The sequence below is a fragment of the Pomacea canaliculata genome, linkage group LG6 (assembly GCF_003073045.1).
Source record: "Pomacea canaliculata isolate SZHN2017 linkage group LG6, ASM307304v1, whole genome shotgun sequence".
Taxonomy (NCBI): Eukaryota; Metazoa; Mollusca; class Gastropoda; order Architaenioglossa; family Ampullariidae; genus Pomacea; species Pomacea canaliculata.
Window position 1 is genome coordinate 18,822,761 of NC_037595.1, and position 18,098 is coordinate 18,840,858.

An 18,098-nucleotide genomic window follows, 5' to 3' on the forward strand; every position below is an offset into this window, starting at 1 on the left:
ATCTACCTTTGTAAGCATGCCTATGATTTATCTGAACCAGTATGGGTCCTGAAAATGCTCTTCTCATTTAAACCATCAGTAACTGCCACAATGGGAACAATACTCTCCAGGCCAAAGGCATTCTGAAACCCACCACAATGATACAACTTCCAGCCAAACTAAAATCTCATGTACAAACATGAAATTTTCAGAAGATGGCAGCACTTTCAGCATTTTCACCACAAACAAAATTCCATTTACTCTCAAGCATCTGTACACCATCTGTTAGATCCTTTAATTCATTAAATAAATCAACCATTCTGTATTGAAGAAAAAATTAAGCAAGCCATTAATAAATGCAAATAGTTTATAAGAATAAAATTGTTGTAAATAATAGCTTTTAGCACAATGTATCTACATCTTTAACCTGAAAAAATACCCTTCCAACTCTCATTTACACAGTCTCAGAAATCTCCAGCCTAAGCTGACAAATCTTAAAAACGTGATCAAAAGCACATTTACTTAAAGACTAGCACAGAGGTGAGAAGAAACCGTGTAATTCATTTTTAACTCTCTTTTTAGGAACAGCAATAAAAAAATAAACCAAGCCACTGAACGTTAATTTTGTTTTTCTTGTTTGCATCACTAAGCCAGCTTCTGACGCAAAACATTCTCTAGCTTGATGGCATCTGCAGCAAATTTTCGGATTCCATCTGAGAGTTTATCATTTGCCATTTCATCCTCATTCATCTGCCAGCGGAATATTTTTTCATCCACCTCCACTTTTTCCAGATCACTTTCTAGAGCTGTGTAAAGAAAGCACATAAACAGAGTCAAAAGTAATTTTAATGAGTGAAAGCCATGAGGTATGAGCAGGTTTACCTTAAATTTAAAGCGAAGCTTCATCTCTAACCTGCTTCTGTTTCTGCAAGATGCATTTTTTACACTCTCATACACAAAGAGACACACACTACTAACAAAAAAAATCATTACAAGTCCTTAGGAAAAAAATCATCAATCACACTTCCCTTATCGAACCACATCCCTACCATGCAAGTTGTTTTCATCTACTTAACACGAAACAGCTATTGTAATTTTGGCAATACCATTTCACTAACCTCTCTTCTTGTCTAGCTGTACTTCCAGAGAATCTGTAGACTGGGAAAGTTGCTCCAAAAGAGCGGGTCTGTAAGAAAAGAGAGGTACACTGTAAAGTCTTTTTACCTATAACCTGCAATCAACACTAATCTTCAAGTCAATTGAGATTTTTAAGCAAAGACAGATGTTATGAAGAAATATTTTATAGTTTTAGATGTGTACATTTCAACTCTGATACTTGTTCTACATTTTTTCATTTCAAGTTTAGATTTTGCTTCACGAAAAAATGCTTTTCTTATCTAAACCATCAATAACGCCACCATAAGAAAAAATAGGACTTTACCAGCCAAAATAAGGCATACTAAATCCTACCCCTAAGCCCCAGTGATATTAACAATGGCTCAAACAGTAAAGATAATAAGCAAGATGGACTTTCATAACACTGTTGGTCTTGCATACGCCAGTGCATTACAAATATGTATGAAGTAGTCAAGAACTGGGACTGACAGGAAACAGCCCTACTCACGAAATGGTCAGTAAGTCACACCCAGCAAGGCCTGTAATCTGTCCGGTGTTCCGGAATGAAGCACCCATAACTACAGTTTTGTAATTAAACTTTTTGTAGTAGTTATAGATCTGGGTCACACTGCGAACACCTGTTTAAAGATAAGCAATGCATTTTAAATCCCAGCTGCAAATAATGAAATAATGAACGTTAAGAAGAAACCCTTCAATCCTCTGAATCAGCATACTTAAAAAAGCAGTTTTACTGTACTATTACTCTTCCTTTGCTAACTGGCTGAGGCTGACAGCTCATTTTTGTTTAGTTGTGATCACTTTAGCCTCACGCCAAACACAGATTATGATCTTCATCTAGTGAATAATAATAATAAAGATATTCAGATCTGGAAATTTATCTCTCTCTCAAAGGGCATCCTATGATTGAGATGACAAAATTTGGTTGGATTTTCATAACACCAATAACACATCTTTTATAATGAATAACACATCTTATATAATGGGCAACACATAAATTTAAATAAAACTGCTATGAAGCAATAGCATAGCTTATTTTTAAAGTGCATTTCCTCAGTTTACAGGGGAAACAAAGCAAAATGGACATCTATGAACTTCGATATATATATACTTTAAAGGAAAGTAACCCAAACATGCACTATTTCTACATCATCTGCCATTAAGAGAGATGATGAATATTAAAGACAATATTCTCAAAAAGACTGACAGTCTCTCGTGGCTCAACTAAAGTTAAACTCAGTACCTGGATCTTCTAATGGCTCGAAGGACTTCTTATCAGTGTTCTTGACGTGCCAATCAAGAATGCGACCCACAAATGGTGAGATGAGAGTCACGCCTGCATCTGCACATGCCACTGCCTGCACAGAAAGAAATTCTAAGCATATTACATTATGCAGTGTCTGATCAGCAGAAAAATTTATAGTGTAGTACAAAGCATCAGTTACACATGGGTTTGACTTAGTTAGGGATCAATGTGATCCCAAATGTAATGCAGATTATGGTAGCTAAAGGCAAAAGAGCAAACGTATCCTGATACCCTATGGATGAGATAGCATTAGAAGATATCATAACACAAATAAACAGGAAATATGCCACCATCTGAATTCATGCTATTTTTGCTTGATGCACCCATGCAGGCATCCACAATATGAACACTTTGAAGATGATAAAGAAAGAAGGAATAACTTCCCATTTAAAAAGTTATTTATATTTTATACCTGATAAAAATTGAAGAGCAGTGTCATGTTGCAGTGAATACCATACTTGGACTCAAGCTCTCTGCAATAACAGTATTGATGATGACAATGCTCATAAGGCTGCAATAATAGCAATGGTGCTGATGACTATATGATACAATCAGTGCTTCTGCCAAAGAATAAAAAAGAATTTAACAATCTGCTGGACTGTAAACAGTCTTCTCTTTAGGCATGGTGGCAAAGAAATTTTTCCAACAAAAAATAGCTTCCAGTGAAATTATATAAGAGGTGGATAGTTCAATGAAACACACAGCTAGCCACTCTCACAAATGAGCTCACCTGGCTGCTTGGATGCCCTCCCATGTTGACGACAGCTTGATGAGAATGCGATCCTTTTTGATTCCCTCAGCCTTGTACAGCTCAATGAGCTTTTTAGCCTTCTCAATCATTCCTTCCTTGTCAAATGACAATCTGTCAGATGCCAGTACATATCACAACATATTCAAATAAATTGGAGAAAAGTGCATAACCCTTCCCACCCCCAAACTAATGGCCATATGTGTCTAAATACCAGCATTAGTTACAATGTTTAAAATGTAACTTTTATCCTAAATAAATACCAATGGCACTGAAAGGATGCAGGTAATAAGATCAGGGAAGAAAGAACATACACAGGCAATAATAAAGAACAAAATCTCCTTTATTCACAGGTGTCATTCCATAACTGAAAATAAAGAATCAATGTTTGCAGTTTCCAGGTCTTCAAAGGTTGTAATCATACCTAAGGCAAAAAAAAGCCAAAACATAGAATGAAATGCCTGAAGGTGGTGTGCCACTGACCGTGCATCAACTTCTGTGGACACTCTTCCAGGAATGATGTCGAGGATTTTCTTGCCAAAGTTGATGCAGACTTTATCCATGGCACTGGTTAACTGTTCTTCATCAGTACTAGTAGCAAAAACATTTATTTTAATCTAAGGCATACAAATTTTAATGATAAAGAGAAAATTCTAAAATGAGTAAACTTTTAGTTAGAGGTCATCTGGTCCCTATAATTTTTTCTGGCTTGATAAAAATTCTTTACCTATGTGAACAAACCCAAATACACACAAAAAATAAATCATAGGAAAAACAATGGTGCTTAGCCAGAGTGAAGAGAACAAATGCAGTGGCAAAATCTTTACCCTCCCTGTTCTTGGGCCCACTGCACAGCATCATCAATAAGACTTTGGTAAGCTGGCATGCTGGATGCAGCAAAAATGAGAGATGGGTTTGTTGTTGCATCTGTAGGCTTGTACTTTTTCATTGCTGTTATAAAATAAAAAAAAGAAACACAATCAGTTACAGGCCATTTTTATTGTTGATACTCTTAGAAAGTCAGCTTAGTCACAACAGACTGCTTTCAAAAGCGAAATATAATCAGTACTGTATCCATATATGATTTAAATCATAAAAGCTCTCAGAGAACGAATTGGAGATGACTGACATGGTGTCCTCATTTCTGAGACAAATACATGTATGCATAATAAGAAACTTTTGGGGAAAATAAATCATGAAACTGCATGAACAGATTTTGTTAATGGATTGCTGACTTCGATCTCATGATTCAGCAAGTACTAGTGCTCACACAACATACCAAGCACATCCACTTATGGTTTGAGCATGCACTGTGGGTAATTTGAATGTAATTACATATATTTTTTTAAACTGTTTTTTTATGAATTTCTGTGCTTAGAACTTGTAAATCAAATGCCTGTTACTAACAATATTAGGCAATGTCCTCTACAGTGAAAGTGGACATTGCTTGTACCAAACAGCAAACTCCAGACAGCTACCCACCCATCCACATTTGCATCAGTGCTAACCATTCATAAAAAAAATAAGGGTATTTTTGCCTTTCAGTTTAAATATATGCAGTATTCTGATGAACTTTTCTTTTTACTAGGCTGAATTTGGAATTCAAGACATTGCTTATACCGATTCTTCTTTCACTGGAAAGGTTGGTGCTGGTTGGAAGTGGGCATCAATACTGAGAACTACTCAGACCATGTTGCTTATGTTAGAGTTATGTATGACTCCAAAGTCTACAGTACACAGGCTTCTGTGACCATGTACATGGTTCTTAACCCCTGTGTCCATGACATCTGTGTACTTGGAGCGAACTTCCGAAATGTAGCTTTATTATCTGAGAAGTGTCACCTTGACCTCTACAATCTGTCACTGTGCTTCTGGCTATGAAGGTTCAACAAGACTGTAGATTGCATTTATGCTAATGGTATTCATGCTATTTTTGACATGAGTAGTTACACAAACAGTGTTCCTAATCAGCTTCATTTTGAGACCAGTGTGTTTTCTTTTTATACAGTGTTTTGAGCCTGCCTTTGATGATGAGGAAAAGCAATATATAAATCTACTTTATCGTTATTATTAAAAATGACAGCTTCCTTATCATAATTATGGAACATACAGTTTTCCATTCAACAAGCATGCAATTTTCATGAAGAAATACAATAATTTGCAAGAAAAACAAAGAGCAAAATTCACTTAGCAGAAAAGCACCATTTTCATGACAATTGTTACAGGATCACATGCTCGATAGAGAGAAAAATTATGTGGGGAATCAAAAAATCACTTAATCATCAGTTAAACCTTTAAAAGCCATAAGAATGTAACCTATTTTCATTAGATTACTAGACTTGCACTATTGAAGGATATATAGTTTCTGCATATTCCATCAATTTAATTAAAGAAGACCAGCTGCACTTTATTTAGATCTTGTAGATCAAAGCACTCAAAAATAATCAATGACCAATGATAATAATTAGGGCAGCACCCTCAAAGAAACAAGTATATTCATCTTTTAGCAAATCTGCAAAAGTCAGTTAAAACTTTTAAAGAACTGTCTACTGGTTTTCACTGCAATTATCAACCAGACAAGTCTTAATACATATTGAAAAACAGAACATTATACTGAGTAAAACACTACTGGCTAAGAAAAATTCAAACAATGAAGTGACAATACTAATAGCAACAGGTACAGGTTTAGAAAAACAAAAATTTAGTCAGTACTGAACATGCTAGTGCAGATTCAAAGTCAACTGCATTAAGTGTGTTGCCTCTTTTAATATTAACCCTCACTCCAATCGGGATGTTACTAACTGTTATATGTTCTAATGAGAACTAAAAATAAAAATTACAGCTTTGGGGGAAAATGGGTGTTTTACATCAAGCCAACAACTAAGGCTATATCCGGACAAGTCAGCTATCCTTGTAAACAAATGGTACATGCAGAGAAAGAACAGCGTGCCTGAGACGAAAGCTAAATCCCTGACAGCCAACCCACATTGTCTTAGTGACAAGCCCTAACCGTTGCAGCATCATACTGCCCTACTTTGGAAGTGTTGTAAATGATTGTTTACTTAATTCTTCTTCTTGTTCCTAATCACCCCCAGTGGAGCATAGGGCCGCAAGTTTACTGAATATAGCATAACAATTGTTGGTGCATACATGTTCTTATGATTAAGAGTGTGGGCCTGGCATAAGGAGAATGAAGTGAATGGATTTTGATCGAGGTGGATGCACATGTGTTTCTATTTTAATGATGGTCTCATCGTCTGGGTTCTTTTATATAACCGTCACTTTTTAAAAGAAAAATTTGCTGAGTCAAGGTGACGGTGCACAGCGCATACTTTCTGATTAAACACTTGCTTTTAATTTGAGAAAAAATATTTCCGTGCGACAGCAAATAATTTAAAAGGTCTCCTTATGACTGATTCTGGTTTTAACGTACAGATAAAACGACTAATAAAAGCTTATATAAACTTATATAAAGTATTATAACTTATATCATCCTGGATTACTACGTATCTAGTCTTCGCTGCCAAATCAGCACACAATTCTTCGGTTGCCAAGATCATGCGATGCGCAGTTTGAAGACGTAAATTCTTAGCGAAACAAAGCGCAAAGACGATAATGAAGCAGCGATAATGAACGCTTCACTTACAAATAAAAGAAAACAAAGGAGCCACTGAGAAAAATACGTGCTGAGAAAATACTGCATGAAAACAGAAAAGCAGACGATGTCAACTATCGTACGATGTCGCACCGACCGGACAGTGACATCAAATTCTTCTGGCTAAAACGCAAAGACAATGCAAACTAACCTTCAAAATCCCCAGTATCAGCAACGACCGTAGTCACATTTTTGAGTTGATCAAGTACAGACGTGGCCTTTTTCTTTGCTTCAGACATTTTCGGCAGATTTTGAGAACTCCTGTTAGCACTTTCTCGTAAAGCGTGCTTTAGACGGCTACATCCGGTGCAGCTCGCGCATGCGTGTGGAGAGGAGACCTTGGGGAAAGCCGGGGGATGAAAACCCACAACAGCGGGGAAACACGTGCGCTGTCATATCTCCCTGTCAGTCCCAGCTTTACACCGGTATCATCAGATTTGTTTTGAAATGTAGGAACGTGTAAGTATATACAAACACAGCCGCAGCTGCTACAGTGTCTAGGTCGCTTGTACCAAAGCTTGGTGGAGTGACTGCGCACATTATTATTCCAGCTGGAAGGATGCCCGCCAGTGCATGTTAGCTACAGTGGGAGCAAGACATTCTCTGTTTTAAACGACCTATATATCCTTAATCTATTTCTTTTTTGTCTTTCTCACCCCTTCTTTCTCTCATACACACATAGAGGCGTATTATCAAAGTACTGGGCACACTATCCTGCCCTTCCGCCATTTCGTCTTAGTGTATTTATACCAGCTTAGTATGAATATGTGTACAGTGGTTTAGTATGAATTTGTTTACAGTGGCTTAGTATGATTTTTTTTACACCGGCTTAGTATGAATGTGTTGAAAGAGGTTTAATAGAAATGCGTTTACCAGCTGTAAATATACATGCGTTTACAGCGGCTTATAGTGTGTATGTTTAGTTGCTTAGTATGACGTGTTTACAACGGCTATAATCTATGCTACTATTAGCAAGTGTTTACATCAGTTTTCTAAGTATAAATGGTTTTACCAAATTAGTATGCGTATGAGGATGTACAAGTTTACACTTGATTAGTTTTTACATAATATTGTTTATGTACTTTCTGTCACACATATAGCCTTGTCGCGCCATGCTTTTGCTATATTCTCCTTGAAATCTAGAGCTGGAAGGAACAAAAAAAAACAAAACAAAACAAAACAAAAAACTTTCCTACTTCTTGCTGTTCTGGTTAACACACTCCGATGTGAGAGATATGAGTTGATGTTACATGCGAGTAAAGTTGTCGTGGCATTTGATGCAAGGACAGATGCTGATTGATAATGTATCGCAGCAACAATCAGATGACGTTTTTCTCTTTCATCGATCATACCGCAAATATAAGTAAGCACAGCGAATGACATGACAACTGCAGGTCACGAAATAAGAGATGCAAATGAGGCAAACGTCCTTCGAGGTGCATCGATCGCTCCATCGCGACTGTCAGCAACGGCGGCGACATTGCGACGTGACAGAGAGTTCAAGCGTTACTACGTGATCACGTTACCTTCAAAGTCGCCCGTGTCCGCCACGACGACAGTGAGTGCCTTGAGTTGTTCCAGCACCGTAGCCATGATGACTGTGGAGGGCAGGCCGCTATAGTTGATTCCGGCAAACTCTCGCCAACTCTGCTCATCAGCGAGGTTTCGAATGACGACACGCAGGACAGAATTTGCCAGTCAGCCAATCGATTGAGGGAACATCTCAAAAGCTTTCTCCTCCTTTCTAAATCATCTGTAGATCGTATGGGTAATTATCGTTGTTATTATTTTTTTGGTATTTTTTTTTGTTTTGTTTTTGTGTGTGTGTAGGGGGGGGGGGTTGTTTGTTTAATTACCGTTATGTTGTGTTTTTGTTTGCTTTTTTTTTTGGTTTTGGTTTTTGCTGATGGGATTTTCAGTGCTCGGAGTAAGGGACAATTTTCGTTTTTTATAGTATCATGCTTGCTGGTTATTGGTTTAGGTATTTAATTTGGGTAAGAACATTTTATTAAGGACCGAAATCGTGTGGCCCGATGCTTAAGTTTTGCACATGCTCGATCCATCACCATGTCTATATCTTGTTGCTGAAATAAACAAAAGTCAAAAGACAAGGCTACTAAATAGCTTAAATATAGCCAAAATAAGCTGGACGATACAATGATTAAAATCCACCAGTTCATTTAAGGGAGTTTCCCAGATTACCAGGTGGTAAGCATTCTCGATCACACACTCGCTTACTCACACCCCCACCCTTCTCTCTCGATCGCCCGATCGCTCTCTCTCTCTCACACACCCACCCAAGCCATACCAAGATCAGATTTGAAAGATGTTCACAGTAACTGCCTACAAAAAACAAAACAAAAAAATTAAATTAATTCGTGTTTTAACTGATCAGAGTGACCATGTAAGTGACTTAAAATGGGGGAAAAGCACACTTCTTGATTGAAAATGGCATATATATATATAGCTGTCTATGAAATGTCTTGGAGATGTCTTCATTCTAGCCTAGTTACTGATCCTTGCTTTATATGTGCGTATTAGTTCACCGGAAACCTAAGTCTATGCGGATCTGCAGGAAAGTTGAACAAGGACCTGGTGCCGGCGATAACATTCACAACACTCAAAGGATCTTGTGAGACAGCCCCTGAACTGGCGAATGAGGGCGTCTGCAATCAAGGGTACGGACTGACCCTGTGAACTATGTACATGGTCACATATCGCCAGCTGTCAGAATTGTCGGTCATGTGTAGTCGGGACTCGGGACAACGTGATGCCCACGTGACGGTCGGCGGCTATCGGAAACTACAGGGGAATGACCAACTGTAAAGGAGGCTAACTGCACTAGAGTGCATGTTCACAGCTGTGTGAACATTACTTCCCCTGTAGCTGGCGACAGCGTTCCTTCAAACCTATTTGTGACTAGCTGCTTTTTTTTTGTAACTGTTAGGTTACATTCTCTTTTCTCGGTCCGTAAAATTTCGGACAGGATGAAACTTGTTTATTTGGGGGATGAAATCAATTCTTCCTGTCTAAATTTTGGAAGAGATTAAATTTTCAGTCCATGATCATGTAGCTGAAATAGAGTTGAAAATGTTCAATGGCCAGTTTCCCTGTGCACAGTTGAACACACGAAAGACAAATGTCGCACATCCAACCACCCTACCAACCTGGGAAAGCTCATTGAATAGCTGTAAAGAGGATTTCAAATTTAAGCTTAAAAGTTTTTATTTTTGTTTTTCATTTGGAAAAAGACTTAATAGTACTCTCGATCCACTGAAAATGCTAGCGCATGCTCAGTGGATGCGATTATAATGACAATATCGTTATTACGTCTGGAAAGAAATTTTGGTGAGGTGTTTACCATATCTTTTCACAGCATAAGTAAAGACAAGATATATATAAGTTCACGGATGTGATATATATATTTATTAATCTCTGTTCTCGCATGCTTCGCATCTCAATAGTCTGGTGATGCTTTAGTTTGCTTTCGCTAGGTAACGTATCGCATATGATTGCTGGCTCATTATCTTATGTATCTCAATTATTTCATACACATGGGAAGTATTACTGTATTGAGGTATATTTTCAAACCAGTTTGTTGATAACTGTTTTTTATTTTTATGATTAGCTAAACTATTCTAAACATCTGTCACAGAAGGGTGACATGAAGTTGACGAGTGAGCACGACGCGGGTGGCCGAGCAACACCTGTTGTTTGAGAAACAAAATTTTTTCTTTTTTTCTTTTTGATAGTTTGTTAAGGAGTAACTATATTAGCTATATATTGAAAAATCGTTTTCTACATCATGTATTTTTATTGATTACTGTAACATATTTTTTATAACGAAATTTAGACAGGGCTTACAAAGGCAGATTTAATTGTCTTTTCTGTGACGAAAACAAACGCGCTAATGTCTGGGCGACCTCTTCTCGTGTGGGCGTCCGTGACACCATCAACATCAGTACACAACGATCGTTGTCATTGTTTCAGGCCGGATCTCCGTCCACTGTACGAGATTGCGCCCCTTGAGCAAACAAAGGGAGAGAATGCTTCCACCACGTCCAGCTGACAAACCCTGGAGGTCCTAGCTGCCATTTATTTTAATCTGGGTCTACTATCTACACTAGTCTTTGTGAACACACCTCTGGCGAACCTTATTATCTACGCTGACATCTGCGAGACCATCGAGATCTGTTTTGTTCCCAGAAATCTTTTACCTTCTGTTACCTGGCCGTTTCTAATCCGTGGGTGAGTAACGACACTAAATGTAATTTAAAAGAAATTTGTACACACTTTGTTAAATAACTTGAAATCGTGAGTTGTTTACAGTAAGCCAATAAAATTAGAAAAAGAAACAAAGACACACTTGTTTACTTCCTTTCTGACTGTAAAACGATTTAATAGAGAAGGTAAGCAAGTATCTACGACGCATTAAAGACGGACAGCACACGTTTGAGTGCCTAATAGAATACTATTTATTGATAGTACATTTTAACATATATATATATCATATTTAAATCCAGCACGACAAATATGTGATGACTATTTTATCATTTTGTGTCGGGTGAATGAACGAACAGACGAACACACTTTACAGATTAGGCCATATGCTCTTTTCAAGGGGTAAATAATTGTACAGGTACATAAACAGATAACCTTTAAAGTAATATTTTATGAACGATGAGCAAGGAGGAAGGGAAGTAAGGAAACAAATAGAGCAGAAATCGTCATCACAATTTCGAAGATAATTGTCCAGGTTCAGTGAGATGAATTGGCAGACCTAGCCCCTCCCGTGCGTGCACTCGCATAATGTTATTGTACTCCAACATGCAGCAAGACCAGACCCTTGTGTGTAAACATTCGCCAGAACTCATCCTAAGTCCGGCCACGATCAATCTAGTTATTCTACGCACTTTCTACGCTTTTGTCAACAAAACACCGGGAAGCCTGTCAAAGAAGACACTGTGGGTAGACCTTCGGTATACACACGCACCTACCCAGCAACACGCAAACACACACACGAGCGCACGCTTATACTTTCTATTCATGCAAAGATATGCAGAATCAGCCCCTCGACTGGTATATGAAGACAAAGGAGGTATGCACATATTTGTGATCAAGCATACTTGGGTGATCAAATCTCAAGATTACGAACATTACTTTACTGTTTAAGCAGAACAATAAAAATGATGTCGATATTAAACAGTTGAATGGTAAGATTCAGAATAAATAACGAATAATGCTTGACTTCCATTACTGCAGCCAATATGACAGGTTTATAATTTTGTCACATGAAGCAGAAGATAGACGGTGGAAAGTGGAGGTCGGGTGGGCCAGGCTAATTAATGAAGTGTCGATAATTCGTTATTAGCTGGATAATAATTTTTCATCTTGAAGCAGAGAACGGACCTGTTTGTGAGGCAACTATTCAATTTTCTTGGCTATATGTACTTTAATCGGATTACGTGTCCAGAGATGAATTAATTTTAATATCACAAAAAGGTACATAAACATTCACAGCTTAGCTGCCCTAAGGCGATGCTCACCCAAAGTCTACATAAAAAGCTCTGAGCACATGCATCAACTTAACAAAACTTCTGACAAGCTGATTTTAAAAGACCCGAGAAGAGTGGCAATTATTTTAGCTTGGAAAGGCCTGGGGCATGTTCGTTTTGGCAAAACTTTCATGCATATGAGGTCACACACAGCACAGGCTGCCATCCAGATGCTGCAGCACATGATGAAGAAAGTGCATTAAGTATGGCTTATATATATAAAATGAAATGCTTTAGGAAATATCACAGTGCATACATCCTGTTAATTATTGACAAGATGCTCACAGTTTCTGTGATGTTAATATCTATATATATTATACAGAGAGAGGGAAAGAGCATCACTGAACATGACAAATGATCTGGTGTTATATAATAAGTATTCAAAAGAAAAATGGAAAGTGAGACTCATCAGTAGGAAGGACTCTATGAGTAACGTGGGACTTTTCTAAAGGAAAGAGTGAGTGGCGTGGGACTATGTAATATCGTGGGGAGGAGTAAAAGCAGTTTGAAGATATGTCATCAAATGCCAGAGACAAACGTTAGGTTATCCTGTTGACAGTCTGACACTCCAACCACAATGGGAATTTACTGGCTAACCATAGCAACGTCCCTAGTCGTCATGGCTACAGCTGCTCCGACGGAGGAGCCGACAGAAGAAAGCAAGGAGAAAGTGAGTACAGTGTGTATGAACACGTGAACAGAGATACTTAGGGATGTGTATTAAGGTTTACGTAGGTGAGTGTAGTGATACTCTTGTGTAAGTGTATTTTCAACATGTGGGAAGGGGTTCTTATATAAAGGTATTTTGAAACCATTGTGATCAAACATGAAATTCAGATTTACAAAGACAAATTGTGTATATATATATACAGTCTTTTGTCGTCGAGAGCGATGTTTGCTGACCTCCTACTATCATCTCTCTGGGCCCAAAGTGCCTGGAGGAAGATCAGGTGTGTGACCCCCAGCATCTGTGGCTCCAGGACTGTTGTGCAAGTTATCAGCGGTGTGTTGATCGCTCCCCAGGCGGCGATGCTTCTGACTACAGGTGTATTGCCATCCTGAGAGGATAGAATTGCTCACAGGTGCTCGCTATCTCGAAGAGACTGGTATCAAAACAACAAAGGAAAAGCACTGTAATTGCAGGTTCAAACAAGCAAGGAGTCGCCCAACAAACTGAAACTTCCGGTCTCAGACGATGCTAAATCGAGTCTGCGACGGGACGACATCCTGCACCAGTTTTGAGATTTGAATAAAATCCTGTCCAGACAAATAGTAAAGCTGTTTACAGCTTTGGCTTGGTTTTGTTTCTGACTGGGCTTCATTTAACAAACATAGAAAATGCTGGCCCCACCACTTCCTTGTTAATTAATTAATAGACGTGTCGATTGCAGACTTCATTTGATGTTAATTTAACTTCATTTTTAATAGAAGCAAGAAGTGCAGGGAGACACACAAAAGGGATCGCAGTGAAAAACTACCATTATATCCTTGTCATTCTGTTTCTCTTCTTGAACTTTTCATGTAGCCTCTGCAGCCTAAACAGCAAACATTTTATTTAGACGAAAAGAAAATGGCATCAAGTCGCATATGGTCTTGTCTTGAAATCTCTCTCCTTCCTTCTCTCTCTCTCAAAGCATGCGCTTATGTATAATAACATAAAAACGAGTAGAAAAAATACCTAAATAAAATTTAGACACAACAATTACTAGCATCATGATATATATTCTAAGAATAGCTAATTGGAAAACAGCTTTAAGTGTTCTGTCTGAGAGTTGCTGTCTGTGTTTTGCTCGAGAATGGATTTGTGTTTTCCGTTTGAGAATAACATACTTCTTGAGTCTGATGAGGAAACTTACCGCAGGCACCTTCTGAGAGCACGAAGAGAGTATAGACAGAATTTTGTTCTGACAATGTGTAGAGTAGCACTGTACTAAGGTTTCACGGAAAAACCCTAGCTAACATTAAGTGCAGTTTATATATTTTGTCTTCACTATTTCATCGTCTTTGTTATCATACAGTGTGTGGAGCAGAATCAGGTGTGTGACGCGGAGACCTCTGGATTCTTATTCTTCAACAGTCCGTGCTGTGCTTCCTTCCAGCGCTGCGTCCGTCACACGACGGTGGAGGGTGGTGTGGAATACAGGTGCACCTCGATTTTCATTGGGTAGATCACCTGAAGAAAACCCAGCATCTCCTCCTTCTCGAGCCAGTCGGATCTTCTGGTCGACTGGGCTTTCTCAACAACAAGCATGCAGTAACGACATCGATGTTTTCGTCTTCTGCTACAAAATACTTTTTTTAATTCAGTGAAAACTTTTCATTCGTTCCTCAAGTACGGATTAATTTTAAATGAGTAAGTAACGCAAGTAACCGCTGGTCTCTTTGTCGAGAAGATAAATATTACCATTATGACTATCAGCAACCTTACGACTGCTGCAAGATCTGAATTCAATGTGGCTAAAATAAAAACAAATTTTTAATCAGCTTTTCTTGCATTGAATCATCTGCATTATGAGTGCGTACGTGCGGGCGTGCAAGGTATGTTTTCGTGCAGGAACGTGCGGGCAAGTGAGCGTGGCTATTGTGTGCACGATTGTGGTATGAAGACGAGCGAACATGTTTGTACTGTGCACGTGATATATGAGTAAACAATGTAACTTTTTAAACATTATAAGATTAGGAGTGAGTTGGAAGACAGAAATGAGGGATAAGACAGAATCAGAAGCTGGGTGCTGGGATATGGACAGGAGAGGGGTTGGAGGAGGATGAGGAGGTATGAAGCATTAAAATTCACCACATGTGAAGCTCATTTGATCGTTCACTCACTCGTTAATATTTTGTCTTTGATATTTTATAACAGTATAAGCGGAGAAGGCCTCATCGACATATAAATAGCCCGTAAAACAGATGTAGTAACAGCCACAACGACTGAGCTTTATACGTGAGACTACACATCACAGAAGGTCGCAATCATCTGCCATGCATTTAGACTTTCTTCAGCTTGGCTCTGCTCTTGACTGGTTCCCAGGTACCACATGACGATTCCCAAAAGTCGCAATCTTCATTCCCTCCCCAGACGCCAGACAAGGTCAAAAACTGAACACCAGCACATCGCAGTTAGTCTCTCTCCACCTCGCTCTGGAGGCAGACTGTTACATAATATTGACCGGCGAACAGGTGAGAGTAATGAAAACCTCTTTCATCCTCAGCATCTTCATAAGATTTGAAAAATATTTGAGACAGATGTCTTGAGCAATGTACTTTACTGTTGACGGAAATCAAGAGTTTCGGCGGTAGTGAGAGTATATGAGGGTTATTATATTATACTAGCTGCTGGTTTGTTTACATAAAACCGGTGACAGTTTTTAACAAAATTGCAGATAAAGAGAAGGTCAAAAGGAAAAGAAAAGAAGCAAAATGAGAAATATGTCTTTATATTTTTCTGGCAGATAAGTAGAAGTCATTTATCATTTACCTACAGTTTTCCTTCTGTTTCTAGGAATCGCTCATTACCATGATTTGTCTCCCTTTGCTACTTGCTCTCTGTGTCTTCACGGGCAACGTTGCATCGTTCCTCGAGGAACCGGTGAACTGATTTCACAACCTTACAGGTTTTCATTAACTACCCCTACCTTCCACTACGTGCATAACCGGGATCATTTACATCCGTGATATTTTGCACACCAACCCTTGTTGATATTCGCTGTTTTTTTTTTAATACAAATGAGCCTAAAAGTGTTTAATATAAACATTTTGGGGGTTAAAAAGTAAATGGCACTTTTAAGAAAATCTCCATCAATATGAATCTGCTTAGTGGTGCACATGACGTATCATCATATTCACACTGTCTCTTTCTATATATATATATGTAGAAGCACGCGCTTGCTTGCCCAAAGAAAGCATTTCATCAGCTCCCCGATGTATTGCAGTGTGTAGGACTGGGCCGAAAGTGCGACCCTGAAGCAGTCTATGGACAAGCTGGTCACTGCTGTATCCATGGGATGTGCAGTAAGGTGGAGCAGACTGAAGGCGATGTGGAGTACGCTTGTCATGTGATCCGACCATAATGAGCATGAACCTCCGGGAGTTCCAAACTTTGTGCACGAGTCAGCCCTTACGAAAACATATTGATAATGGTAAATAGTCAAACATTTCTTTAATGTGCACATTTCTCGCAGTTTGGCATTCAGGATTGAATCTACGCGATAAACGGTAAATAAAATTTTACCTTTACATCGAATGGTGATCATTGTTTGAATAGCTGCTGTGTATGATATGTGCTCGCAGTCAATAAAATAAAATAAAATAAAATAAAATAAAATAAAATAAAATAAAATAAAATAAAATAAAATAAAATAAAATAAAATAAAATAAAATAAAATAAAATAAAATAAAATAAAGAATGAATAAATCAACAAAGGCTAGCAGTGCTAAACGATGTAACCCCTCTTTCTTAATCACAGACTAGATATCAGTAAGTCCGTAGAACATTTCGTAATGGTTGTGGGGTGGAGGGGTATGGTTCCCTATTGCCAAACATTTGAATTTTCAATTTTAACCTTTGTCTTAAAGGTAAGTCACGCACCACATGGCGATTCCCAGGTTAAGGACTTCAGTCCGATATCTTTCTCTAGATATGTCAGGGTCATAGGTTGCATACAAACATCGCTGCTAGTCACCCTGATGTAATCTTGACTCCAGACCGCGCACTTGCCGAAGCTGTGGACATTGTCATCCTAACAGAGAACTGTAAACAGGTAAGAATTATGAGAACTTTCTTGCACTCCATTCAATGAAAAATATAGTTACTTGAAGAGTTACTTTTAAAAGCAACCAAAAAGTGAGTATCCGAGTCAGTTTGTTTGAATAACAGAAGAAACAATAAAAATAAAGATACTCATAAACCGTAACAATTCTTTGTTTTTGTTGTAAAGCCTTGGTATCGAAATAAATGTCAAATCTCTCAAGTTTAAAAATCGTTGTAATATCAATAAACAGCCATTATTTCGACCTTTCACTTTTTCGTTTATATTTTTCTTTATCAAATAGCAAGTTTGATTGTTTAAAAATAATATAGTGGCTAGCTGTTAACGCTTAGCCCTTTCCAGCCCACTCACCTCACATTCCTCTCTTCCTGTGCCTACAGATCGCTGATCGCCATGATTTCTCTACCTTTGCTGCTCGTTCTTTGCGTCTTTACCGGCGAAGTCGCATCTTTGCTCGACTTAACGGTAAACAGATTTTATTCTTTTTATTAACAACTTCCACAATCACCATCATGAACCACCATCACCGCCGCGCTCCATCCCCACCCCTCCACACACACAGGCACACACACACACACGCACGCGCGCGTGAGCTAATATACATGCAATTCCAACAAGAAAACATTTTAATGAACTTTGCGATATATTGCAGTGTGTTGGTTTCGGCCAGAAGTGTGACCCCGAGGCAGTATCAGGTCAAGAGGGTCACTGTTGTAACTTTGGCAGGTGTTGGGCTCAACATCTGACCGACGGCAGTGTAGACTACGTATGTCGACCGATACTTCCAATCCTCCCTTGAGGAGCCTCAACCCTCTGTGACCTCGCAGCCTTTAACAATTTCGTGAAGACTTTCAACAACAAAAAACTGTATTGATCCCTGTATTAAGATATAATTTTCGAATGCTACTTTACTAAGAAATCGCTGAATAAAAATAATATTTCAGACGATATTTTT

At 38.5% G+C, this 18,098-nt stretch overlaps 1 protein-coding gene and 2 long non-coding RNA genes across 7 annotated transcripts; 2 read left to right on the forward strand and 1 right to left on the reverse strand.

Annotated features, from left to right (window-relative positions):
• Nucleotides 1-255: 255 nt before the first annotated feature.
• Nucleotides 256-8,478, reverse strand: LOC112565526 (transaldolase-like). 2 transcript variants are annotated; one of them, XM_025240989.1, is made up of 9 exons: nucleotides 8,349-8,478; nucleotides 3,995-4,118; nucleotides 3,651-3,758; nucleotides 3,150-3,281; nucleotides 2,832-2,892; nucleotides 2,357-2,471; nucleotides 1,604-1,733; nucleotides 1,098-1,165; nucleotides 256-785 (listed from the first exon to the last, which is right to left on the reverse strand). In XM_025240989.1, exons 1-9 carry the CDS (start codon nucleotides 8,413-8,415, stop codon nucleotides 625-627), a joined length of 966 nt encoding a protein of 321 aa, XP_025096774.1. In that variant the 5' UTR covers nucleotides 8,416-8,478; the 3' UTR covers nucleotides 256-624. The 2 variants fall into 2 exon arrangements, with proteins under 2 accessions (XP_025096774.1, XP_025096773.1); XM_025240988.1 differs by lacking the exon at nucleotides 8,349-8,478 and adding an exon at nucleotides 6,974-7,158.
• Nucleotides 7,148-14,862, forward strand: LOC112565528. 3 transcript variants are annotated; one of them, XR_003099429.1, is made up of 4 exons: nucleotides 7,148-7,281; nucleotides 10,813-11,070; nucleotides 12,937-13,047; nucleotides 14,396-14,862. It is a non-coding gene; the product is annotated as an uncharacterized LOC112565528 (long non-coding RNA). The 3 variants fall into 3 exon arrangements; XR_003099431.1 differs by having other exon boundaries at nucleotides 7,271-7,407; XR_003099430.1 differs by lacking the exon at nucleotides 7,148-7,281 and adding an exon at nucleotides 8,451-8,590.
• Nucleotides 14,863-15,135: 273 nt separating this feature from the next.
• LOC112567330 lies at nucleotides 15,136-18,093 on the forward strand. Of its 2 annotated transcripts, XR_003099793.1 has the most exons (6): nucleotides 15,136-15,150; nucleotides 15,406-15,554; nucleotides 15,877-15,963; nucleotides 16,307-17,134; nucleotides 17,524-17,608; nucleotides 17,796-18,093. It is a non-coding gene; the product is annotated as an uncharacterized LOC112567330 (long non-coding RNA). The 2 variants fall into 2 exon arrangements; XR_003099792.1 differs by lacking the exon at nucleotides 15,136-15,150 and having other exon boundaries at nucleotides 15,256-15,554.
• The last annotated feature ends 5 nt before the right edge of the window (nucleotides 18,094-18,098 follow it).

Bases quoted from the DNA above. Each gene is read 5' to 3' on its own strand.
- LOC112565526 (XM_025240988.1), bottom strand. From the start codon at position 7,061: ATGTCTGAAGCAAAGAAAAAGGCCACGTCTGTACTTGATCAACTCAAA. The intron at 4,119-6,973 runs GTTAGTTTGCAT...ATTTTATAACAG, and splicing joins TGATACTGGGGATTTTGAAG to CAATGAAAAAGTACAAGCCT. The intron at 786-1,097 runs GTTAGTGAAATG...TTCTTTACACAG, and splicing joins ACAGCTAGACAAGAAGAGAG to CTCTAGAAAGTGATCTGGAA.